This window comes from Salvia splendens, chromosome 21 (genome assembly GCF_004379255.2).
Source record: "Salvia splendens isolate huo1 chromosome 21, SspV2, whole genome shotgun sequence".
NCBI lineage: Eukaryota > Viridiplantae > Streptophyta > Magnoliopsida > Lamiales > Lamiaceae > Salvia > Salvia splendens.
In genome coordinates, this window is record NC_056052.1 from 1,473,743 (window position 1) to 1,485,083 (window position 11,341).

The 11,341-nt window shown below is 39.8% G+C and overlaps 1 protein-coding gene across 1 annotated transcript; it reads left to right on the forward strand.

The window, feature by feature from the left end:
* Nucleotides 1–6,814: 6,814 nt before the first annotated feature.
* On the forward strand, nt 6,815–11,112 carry LOC121783179 (uncharacterized membrane protein At1g16860-like). The gene is made up of 5 exons (XM_042181166.1): nt 6,815–6,952; nt 7,834–8,851; nt 9,354–9,509; nt 10,074–10,285; nt 10,452–11,112. Exons 2-5 carry the CDS (start codon nt 7,979–7,981, stop codon nt 10,642–10,644), a joined length of 1,434 nt encoding a protein of 477 aa, XP_042037100.1. The 5' UTR covers nt 6,815–6,952; nt 7,834–7,978; the 3' UTR covers nt 10,645–11,112.
* Nucleotides 11,113–11,341: the final 229 nt, after the last annotated feature.

The following is an 11,341-nucleotide window of genomic DNA, read 5'->3' on the forward strand; positions in this document are numbered from 1 at the left end:
GGAGAACCCCGAACGCCATCTCCACATCTTTGCGAGCAGCCTCCTGCTTCTGCGCAAAAAGAGTCTGCTTTGGGTTCACATGTCTGCTGCACGTCTTCACGAAGGTTGGCCACTTCGGGTAGATGCCGTCGGCGAGATAGTGCCCCATTTTGTAAAGGCGGTTGTTGGCGACAAAGTTGATGGCCGGCGCTTTACCATCCAAAACTTCAATGAAGAGGTCGGATTGGTGGAGCACGTTTACGTCGTTGTTCGACCCGGGGACCCCGAAGTATGCGTGCCAGATCCATAGCTGGTAGTCGGCAACGGCCTCGAGTATAACGGTTGGGTGGGTGCCTTTGTGGCCGCTCGTGTAGGACCCCCTCCACGCCACCGGGTAATTCTTCCATTGCCAGTGCATGCAATCGACGCTGCCAAGCATCCCGGGGAACCCGTTCACTTGTTCGTGCAGGTCGAGTAGGAACTGGCAATCTGTCGTGCTTGCCTTCCGGAGAAATTCTCCGGTGAAGGCCGCCCGGACGCCTTTGCATAATTGGAGCAAGCACATTCGCCCAGTGCTGTCTCCAATGTGGAGGTATTCGTCGAACATGTCGGTCGTCTGTCCAGTTGCAAGCTGACGGATTGCTGCACTATATTTCTGCAGCGTCGTGTGGCTGGGACGACCGACCGCGTCGAACCCTTCCCGGAAGAACTCTTCCCGAGCTGCCAAAGTATTCGCGATGTGGAGAAATAGCGGTTTTCCTATGCGGAAACGGCGACGAAAGTAGGTATCTCCCCAAACCGAGTTATCGCAGAAGTAGTCGCGTACTAACCTTGCGACGGCTTCCTCCCGGTTACGATGGATGTACGTCCGGGAGCGTCGTTGGGGCGGCGCGGCTTCCTCCGCCTCCAAAGGTCGATCTTCTTCAAGTGATTGCTCCATTATTTGACGCATTTGCTCAAAATGATCCATTAGTTTGATTAAATTTGGGAGAAGAAAAATAGAGTTGGTTTGAGATGAAATTGGAGTAGAAATAGAGATGATTTGAGAGGAATAGATGTGTGTTTGTGTGTGAAATGAGTATGAAATAGGAGTATTTATAGAGTAAAAAAAAAATTAAAAAAAATTGAAAAACTGCTATAAAACGGTAACATTACCGTTTGGATTTTAAAATATTTTTTATATTTAAATTTGAAATTTTATAAAAATGAATAATTGCGTCAGCGTGACGAATCCCACTCGCGGGCCAGCGAGTGGGCGTCACGCATGGCCTGGGAGCTCGCCACGTCGCATCGGCGTGTGGCGAGACGTCGCGTTACGCGTCTCGGAGGGACGGAACGCGGGACGGGATGGCGACGGGCTGGGGACGGGACGGAGCGCTGCAACGCGTCTCGCCGCCGTCCCGTTCCTCCGTGACGGAACACAGGACATCCGCGTGACGCGTTGCGGGTGCCCTAAACTCTATGCTGTAGTAGTTTTTTAGTTGGTTGACGTGTTTATTTTTTAGTTTAATAATTTAAAGTCTATTTACGTATAATGTGTGGAGTGATATATATATATCGTGCCCTAAGTCTTCAAATATGAGTAGGATTTAAAAAGCCCGAAAACTTCTCTCGTTATATTAAAGATTAACTAAACACTTCTAGAGCATCTATATGGATTAAAATGACTTTTTTTTTTATCTCATGGCAATAATTTGTTAGTCACAATAACTCCGTTCCAGCCTAAGCGAAACATTTTTTTTACACATGTTTTGGAAAAATGATTATAAATAATTAGAGTGGAGATAAAATTAAGGGTTTAGAAGAGACTATCTTCTACATTATTCTATCTCTTACTTAATTTTATCACACATAAAAAAATGAAACGTCTCACTTAAGCTGGAACGGAGGTAGTAGTAATTTGCAAGAAATTTACAACCATGTTAAATATTTGAACATTTAAAATTTTATGTATTTAAACTTCTGAAACAAAAATTGAGTTCATAAGTAAAATAAAAATTAGAGGGAAGTTTTTGTATTTAGAGACAACTAAATTTCTTTATTGATACATCTATTTTAAGGATTTCTACCCATACATTGTATAAGGCCATCCGCAATGGGGCACCCGCTATCATCCGCCCCATTGCGGGTGCGTGACATAGGCCGCGGACGATCGTCGCGCCTTATACTAAGGGCGCAGAGTATAGCGCGGACGATGCCCATCGTCCGCGCCATCGTCAGTTCCATTACGGCCTACGCGGACGATGGCCGCGGACGATAGGCCATCGTCCGGCCCACTGTGGGCTACGCGGACGATCGACGCGGACGATGGCACGCAGTTTCGATTTTTTATAAATAGAGTTCATTTTTAATTTCATTTCACGATTTCACTTTCGAAACTTATTACATTTACATAATTACTACGAAATGGATTCAAGTCTCAATAGTCCTATGTTTAGCGGATAGGCGTGTTGGCCGGGTACAGAACCCGACCAATATCGTTCGTTCGACATTGACACCCAGTACGATCCCCATTTCAGTACGGAATCATACGGGTTGTCTGACATGGAGCCGTCTTCCGAACCCGATCCCGATCCCGAACCCGCCGCGACCGCTTCCGCCCCTGCCAAAAAGAAGCGGAACCTGCAGCGGGCGCAGAAGTTGCCGCCTCCCGGAAATTGCGATGAGTACGCCCCCGGCCGTACGAACTACACCGACGACGAAACCCTCATTTTGGCCCGGTGTTGGGTAGATATATCGGAAGACCTGATTTTCGCGAACAACCAGAGGCAGGGCGCGTACTGGGAGCGCATCGTCGGCCTCTACAATGAGGCCAAGCCGCCGACCGCGTACAAGCGCAAACGTGAGCAACTCCGCAAGCACTGGGATCAAGTGAAGAAGCAAGTGAACTTGTACGCGGCGGAGTTCGAGAAGTCCACGCGGGCATAGGGGAACGGCGAGAGCTTGAGCGACGTGCGCGCTAAAGCGTTGTTGTCGTACCGGTCGATGTTAGGCGACTTCAAGCACGAGGCCATCTGGGCGCTCTTGAGGGACAAGCAGAAGTTCCAAGGTGGAATTATGCACACTGGTGCGCCGAAGAGGACGAAGACCACCGAAGCTGGTGATTACACGAGCAGCGGCAGCGGCAATCACCCGGTTGACCTCAACCGGACGTACGTGGATGAAGGGAGTTCCGGCACACCGGTGTCCTCCCGGCGTCCTCCCGGCGTCAAGGCTGCGAAGGCCAAAGGGAAGGCGGCCGTGACCTCATCCTCGACCGCTGCAAACCCATCTCTGTTCCCGGAAACGCTCCCGACTCAGACGACCACCGCGTTTGAGTCGTTGGCAACAACGTCGATGGCGAGGACGTTATTGCAGATGCACAAGGCCCTCAAGAAGTGTACCGACCCCGACGAAGCCGAATATCTCCGGGCGTTAATCGATGAGCTGCGTCGGAAGTTGGAATTGCACCGACTTAGTTGTTTTTTTTTGTAAGTTGAATGGTGTAACTTTTTCTTATTAATGCGTCGCCATTTGTTATTTAGACGTTTTTTATTTACTCGTTACTTGTTATTTGAAAACATTTAAATTAATTAAACAAAACAATAAAATGATGATGTGGCGCGCCATATGGCGCGCCTTAGGGCGCCCCACTGCAGGTGGGGGGAAAGGAGGATAAAATTGATGACGTGGCGCGCCTTATGGCGCCCTACTGCTGATGCCCTAAGAGTCACGAAAGACATAATGGACATTTGCTGTTTTTAAGTTAACTCCTACTATTAAATACAAATTAAAGTATTATATTTATAATGCTATAATGGATGATCAAGACATAATTGAATGCACAACTAATTATTTTAGAAAGAAAACAAAAATATGCACACACTTCACTTTGCTTTTTATAACATATATTTATGTCTTTTCTATTGAAGGTTTTAGTAGTAATAATAATAATAATAATAATAATAATAATAATAATAATAATAATAATAATAATAAAAATAATAAATTTAATATAATATTTTGCACTAATAATTAGATACTAATAATACATAAAATACTTCGTTATAAGGCATAAGCCTCGTCTTCTATTAGTCGATCACCTTCTTTTGTGAATGAAAATGCTCAGATACAAATTGGCGAGCAGAGTACATCGAGAAAGATAACAAAACAAATACAACAACAAAAGTATATTAAAATATTAATAAAAATAAGCAACAACTTTACACAACAATATCACGTACTCAAATGTATTGATCTAGCAGCACACAACAAGTTCGAGTGAGCATGGCAAGCGTTACAAACTCCTCAAACCGAAATCTGAAAGTCACAAACAGCAAAAAAGAAAAACTACGAAGTAAAACAAAAACTGAACCAAAGTCCACATTGGGCACCGTCTACGCAAACATAATATCGTAGAGTAAAAGAATTGGGCACGGTCTACCCTAACATAATATTGATCTCATTTGTACCATTCGAGTTTATATGTTGTATTCTTATTGTATTAGTTCTCTCTCTGCCCTTTATCTCTGTTTATGTGGTTGGTGGTGTTTTCGGTTGCTCTAGACTTTCATTGTTTTTTATGATTGTGAGGTCACCCCTTCACGTGGCTATAACTTAATAACTTATAAAGTGTTAGAACCAAGATATCGTTTTTGTCATGTTAAACATGAATTAAAATGAAACCAGGCGAGTAACATCAATATTTGTAGATATTTTTTACTAAAGAAAATATAATACATGTAATTTGAAGTAATATTTACTCAAATTTTATAAAATACATAAATGTTGCTCCTCTCTTTCATGAATGTGAAAAAGTAAACGGTGAATAGGAAGTCATGTACTAGTATATTTTATATGTACTATATATGAGGTGCAATTAGTCATAGACAGCAGCATATGATTCTGTTACAGGTTGTGTTTAATTATAAAATATTTGACATTATGCAATTATCATATAAATGGGATGGCCTTGATTGATTCTTGTTTTCTTGATTGTCATTTGTGGAGACTAACAATATTAATTTAATTACGAGTGTAGTTTGGTCAAATATTTATGCATTTATGGGAATTGACTGGAATTTCATTTGCCGTGTCCCTTATTTTGAGTAACTTTTTTAATCACTATAAAACTTGGTGTAGAGGGAGTGATTAGTAAATTTTATCTATTTAGTTTAAACTTTTAATTTTATACTGATACGTAATGAGTAGTAATTGAAAACACCAGAATAATTATAGAACGCGTTCCATAGATGAACAAAAATATATAGTAGTATAATACGTATATTAAAGTAGAGAATAATTTTTTCAAGATGGAATATTGGAATATTGTATCACCAAAATACAACTTACAACTAAATTATCTTAAGTACAGAAAACTTAATCTTGGCTGTACGGATTTGCAGTTTAAATTTGGAACTTGATTGCAAATTAAGGTCAAATCTTTTAAACGTTAAAATGATCTCTCTATTTTTTGATTGAAAATTTGTCTTTTATATTAGTAATTAGGAGTAATAATTTTGCATGAGTATTTGTCCACAATGAGACCCAAGATTGATTGAGGGTTTGATACCCAATATTTAATTAAGTGTCAAAAGTTTTTGAACAAATTGAACCATCAAATAAAAATTATAAAAACATTTCCAAATTTGGATCTAATTAGCATCATAGTTTAAGTAATAAGGGTTTATCTCTTTTAAATCCAATCACAACTTCTCTACTATATATATGAGAAAATAAACTCAAAACAAGATTAAAAAAGGATAAGAAAATCTATATATGTCAATTTGAGGATGATTTACTAATAGAGTTTTGTGATAAAAGATTTTAAATTCAAATTCATCAATACTATGAATTGGATATGCCACACCAGTTTTGAAATGATAATTATATAAGACGAGTAGTGTTTTGTCATAAATAGCCAATTCTTAATCTTAACACTCTAACTCAATTCTACATTTCTAAAACCCAATGCAACTCATATCCAACTCATACCACATATTATATTCTTATTTTATCCAGTATTTATTAACTAGTCTCACGATTTGTTCTTAATGATATCCTACTTAAATATGTTTTCTATTGAACATAGTTTAGAACGTGATGCTATATTATCAGGCCACCCGCAACGCGTTACGCGGGTGGCTCGAGTCCCGTCCCTCCATGACGAGACGGGCGCGGGACGCGTTGCAGCGCCCCGTCCCGTCACCATCCCGCCGAGACAGCGCGCGAGCTGTCTCGCCACGCGCTTGCGCGACGTTGCGCGCTCCGGGGCGATGCGTGATGCCCAAGTAATTTACGCGATCAAAACCCGATTTACATGATTTCAACATATACACGAATGTAAAGAATAAAATTAAAGTAATTTTTTTAAAATAATAAAAATAATTAAGTAATTATTTTTTTAGCAAGTTACCGAACCCAACCTAACCCAACCCAACCCAACCCAACCCAACCCAACCCAACCTGAGTTTCTAATGTGTTAATCTTATAAGAACACAAAACTAATAAAAAAACTTGACCAAAATCCAATAATTCTGTAAAAAATAATCAACCATCACTCAGACTAATTTAATGTTTAATGTATAGTAAAAAAACAAAAACTCACTTGATTCAATCTTACATCCTATCCGGTGTTATTTACTTATTTTGCCTAACTAAGATCAAAGATTCTTATTTTTTAATATTTTTCTAAATAAGATCAAATATTCTTATTTTTCAGTAAAAATATCAGTAAAAAAGATGGTAAGAGTGGAGAATACAAGAAAGACGAAAGGGCAAAAAGGACAATTCGCAAGAGCTGCAGTAGAAAAGAAAACTGATAGAAGAGCAGAAAGCAAGAAGGTGAAGTGTGTGTTTCAGTTTCACATTTTTTTTTTGCTCTCTGTTTTCTCACCAATTCCTCGCAAATGTACCTGCCCATTTCTCCCACCTTTTCTCCTCCATTTCTTCAGCAAACTCTCAAGTTATGATCTCCAAAATGTCTAATCTTCAGGTTCGATTCCCCCCTCTCTCTCGATGCTATTCCAGCTCTCTGGGTTTTGTGATCTCTTGACTATTGCTCAAAAAGGAAATGTGGGTTCTCCCAATTGCTTGATTTCTCAAAATGGACTCTAGAGTTTCTTCTATTTTTATCAATTATTTGGGGGATTTTTTATTTTTAGGGGATTTAGTTGGTCCCAAGAAGGGATCTTTCCTCTTTTCCTTAAAAAAAATGTTTTTTGCTTTTCAAAACATTAATGTGTGATTAGGGTTTTGATCTCACGCGTTTGAATCGCTTAATATTTGAGCTTAAGTTTATTTCTTGTTGGATCTGTGGAGAACCGTTTGTGCTTGATGGTGTGAGGCTCGATTTTCGTGTTGGTAATGAAGAAGTTTCGTTAGCGTAATATTTCTGTCAGTAGCTGTCAGTGTGGAGCTGTGGAAGTATTTTTTTTTGGTTTTTTTTCCCACCATTTTTGTGATTGGTGGTTCTCAGATCTGGGTTTAGACAGTAGTATTTTCACCTCTGAGGTTCTAGATTTTGGTGGTTGAGAAACGAAATTGAAAAATTGCTAGGAGTAAAGTAGTTGGTTGATTGATTGTCTAGCATCTCAGAATGAAACTTGATCGGTATTGATGAATTTTTGTTGCTTTTGCTTAGTGTTGGTAAATACAATTTGAAATTCTAGGTTTACTGGTGATTTTTTAGATTTGATTATTGGAATTGTTTTAGAATCAATCATCTTCTATTATGTGGTGTATAAGTGAGAAATTGATGGCTGCTAAGTAAGATATTTTTGATGGTGTTAGAAGGCTGAGTGAATTGCTTTAACGTTGAATTTTTGAAGTGAATTGCTGCTCATATCTTTAAAATCTTGATTTTGTGTCTTCTAGGAATTAGATTTCGCCTTGGTCCTGCTCTAGATTGATCTGCTGAGTGGAGTTCTTCTGATTGTCCTTATTGGTGGCTGTCCTTGTATATTGATTCATTGCCGGGGTATTGGATCTCGTGGCTTCTTTGGAGAATTGAACCTGCGATATGGGTTCTCGATTCCCCTCTCATCAGTTGAGCAATGGCCTATATGTATCAGGCAGGCCTGAGCAGCCGAAAGAGAAAACTCCAACAATGAGCTCAGTTGCCATGCCGTATACTGGAGGAGATATAAAAAAATCTGGAGAGCTAGGAAAAATGTTCGACATCCATGGGGATGGCTCCAGGTCCCGAAAATCAGGTCCCATAAACAGTGCTCCAACAAGGACAGGTTCTTTTGGTGGTGCAGCTTCTCACTCGGGGCAGTTGAATTCTGTGAGAAGTGGCTCGATTTCAGTTGGTGGGGTTCCTGGGTCAGTTTCGATGAAGAAGACAAATTCTGGCCCACTTAATAAACATGGTGAACCATTGAAGAAGTCGTCTGGTCCTCAGGGAGGTGGGACTGCTGTATCTCGCCAAAATTCGGGTCCTATTCCTCCGGTTCTGCCTACCACCGGCCTCATTACGTCCGGGCCTATTACATCAGGTCCCCTAAATTCATCGGGGGCTCCTCGCAAAGCTTCTGGTCCTTTGGAGTCTATAGGTTCAATGAAGATGCACAATGCTTCTTTAGTGAATAACCAGGCTGTTACCCATCTTAGCCAGGATGATGAATATTCATTCCGTAAGAGCTTCCCGAAGCCAATTCTTTGGGCCATCATTCTTCTCTTCGTTATGGGATTTATCGCTGGTGGCTTTATCCTTGGAGCTGTTCGCAATCCCATCCTTCTCGTTGTTGTGGTTATTCTTTTTGCTGCAGTTGCTTCTGTATTCACCTGGAATACATGTTGGGGAAGAAGGGCTGTTACTGGTTTTATAGCCAGCTATCCAGATGCAGAGTTACGAACTGCAAAAGATGGCCAATTTGTCAAAGTCTCTGGGGTATGTCGGTGTTCATTTATAAGTATTTAGTTATATAGTGTTTTTTATTGAATTGGAGGTTAATCAAGAATTCGAGGCTAAGATCTCTGTCTTGTCCAATTATCCAGTTTTATGCTGCATTACAATGTTTTTAACAAGGGAACTAGATTACATGACTACCTAGTGCTCTCAACTTAACTATTCCGATGATATTCTTCATAATGGCATCACACTAGCAACAGAAGAATATGAATATCACTATATCAGAAGGATATAACTAGTCACATATTTGCACTGTAGAGTTCCATTTTAATAGTGACAAGGTTCTAATTAGTTATAGAAACAGAGCATTGTGTTTGTCTAATTATAAAGCTAGTAATATTTGTCTGACTTATGTGCCTCATGGTTGTAAATGGCATGTAAGGATTTTAATGTAGCGTTTGTTGATAGCACATTGATGCAGCTTTGTTTGATTTAAAAGTTGAGCTTTTCCTAACGAATATAGCGTTTCTCCTTTTTGAAGGTTGTTACCTGCGGAAATGTTCCTCTTGAGTCATCATTCCAGAGAGTTCCTCGATGTGTTTATACATCTACAAGCTTGTATGAATACCGGGGATGGGATTCCAAAGCTGCAAACCCGACACACCGACGCTTTACCTGGGGCCTCCGGACATTAGAGGTGAGGAGGAGAGCTTCGTTGTTTATTCAATGCTTAAATTCTTATCATTGAAACCTTTGTTTCCTACTTCATTGAACAAGATTTATCTGTTTATGTCATGCTTAAAAGATACTCCCTTTCTCGATGTTTCTTTCTTTAGTGATGATATCCATGTATTCTCTCTTTATGCTTTTGCAAATGGATATTCTCTTGTACAATTACAAAGTTTTGCTTGACATTCAGTCTACATATTCTACCAATCGCACGAGATGGTTTAACTAACTTGCAAGATGTGATTCCATTTTCGACTCTAGATTGCATTTTGAGATCACTACATGAGAGAACATTACAAAAGAGGCTAAACCAAGTGTAAAATCTCATGAGTTTTATGGGTATGAAACCATAAGTTCTGTTCTTGTATGTTGATAAATACCTTATTGCAATTAGTTTGTGTTTGCCGAGTCACTTTTTGCCTTTTTCGATGCATGCTAAATTTGATTAAAGTCGACTACATGCATTGTTGAGCCCTACTGTTTTGGGCAGGCTAAGTTAGCGAAATCTAACTTGTTGTAATCATCACTGCAGAGGCACGTTGTTGATTTCTATATTTCCGACTTCCAATCTGGTTTGCGGGCACTGGTCAAGACTGGCTATGGTGCCAGGGTAACTCCTTACGTTGACGAGTCTGTTGTGGTCGACATCAATCCATCCAACCGGGATATGTCTCCTGAGTTCGTCAGATGGTTAGGAGAAAGAAATCTTTCTAGTGACGACCGTGTAATGCGTCTCAAAGAAGGGTAACTCTCTACATACTTGCTTTGTTTTCAATTTACTAACAATATTTGTACTCACACACACACACGCACACAGAGTGCACGAGCAAGCCATGCAAAAATAATATTCTCGATTCAACTTATCAGAATCTCACTCATAGTTTCTGCTGTTTTCTTGATTTGTGATCAGATACATAAAAGAAGGTAGCACTGTGAGTGTTATGGGAGTCGTGCAACGGAATGAAAACGTACTAATGATCGTCCCCCCACCAGAACCCTTCTCGACAGGATGCCAGTGGAGTAAGTGCATCCTTCCAGCCAGCCCTGAAGGAGTTGTGTTGCGATGCGAGGACACATCAAAGGTAGATGTCATACCAGTTTGACATTCGCTGAGTTGGTACATTTCGTTCCGATTGAAGCCACCAACAAAAACCACATTTCTCATCAAAAGAGTTGGCACGTTTCGTTCTGAGTGCAGTCTTGACCAGATGTATAGTTTTTCGCGTTTTTTTTTCCAGCCTCTTTCGGTCCAGGAGTTACGTTTCTCGGTGTGGCATTCGTGTGAATTATTTTAGTACAGTGAAGGGAAAACTGGGCAATTAACAAGTTGAAGATTCATTTTTCATTTTGATTCATCAATTTTTTTTCTTTTAATTTTTGGTTAGAATTGTTTTGGTTTATTGGTAATGGTAACTCTTGGGCTTGTTGAAGATAGTTTAAGTGTACGAATGTTTATTGGCTTGAGATATTCTTTATGGCCTTTTTAGGTCACTCTTTTTTTGCTTTTGGTTGGAATGTATTATTATTCAAGATATATTATATTGTAAATGCTGTGAGCTTTTATTTCGCTATTTTGGAAAACTACATTTTGACATTCATTTTTTTATTGTTGTGTTTTTTGTGTATTGTCACACACACTTCTAGTTCCATTTAATCCACAAACTAATAATTTGCTGGAGTACTGGAAAAGTTAAAACTAGATAAGTACTCCTATTTTGACTTTGCTACTTATAAACATAAATGATTGCATATTATAAAGAATACGGCCATGTTTGGTTGACGGGAAAGTAAAGTTGACAA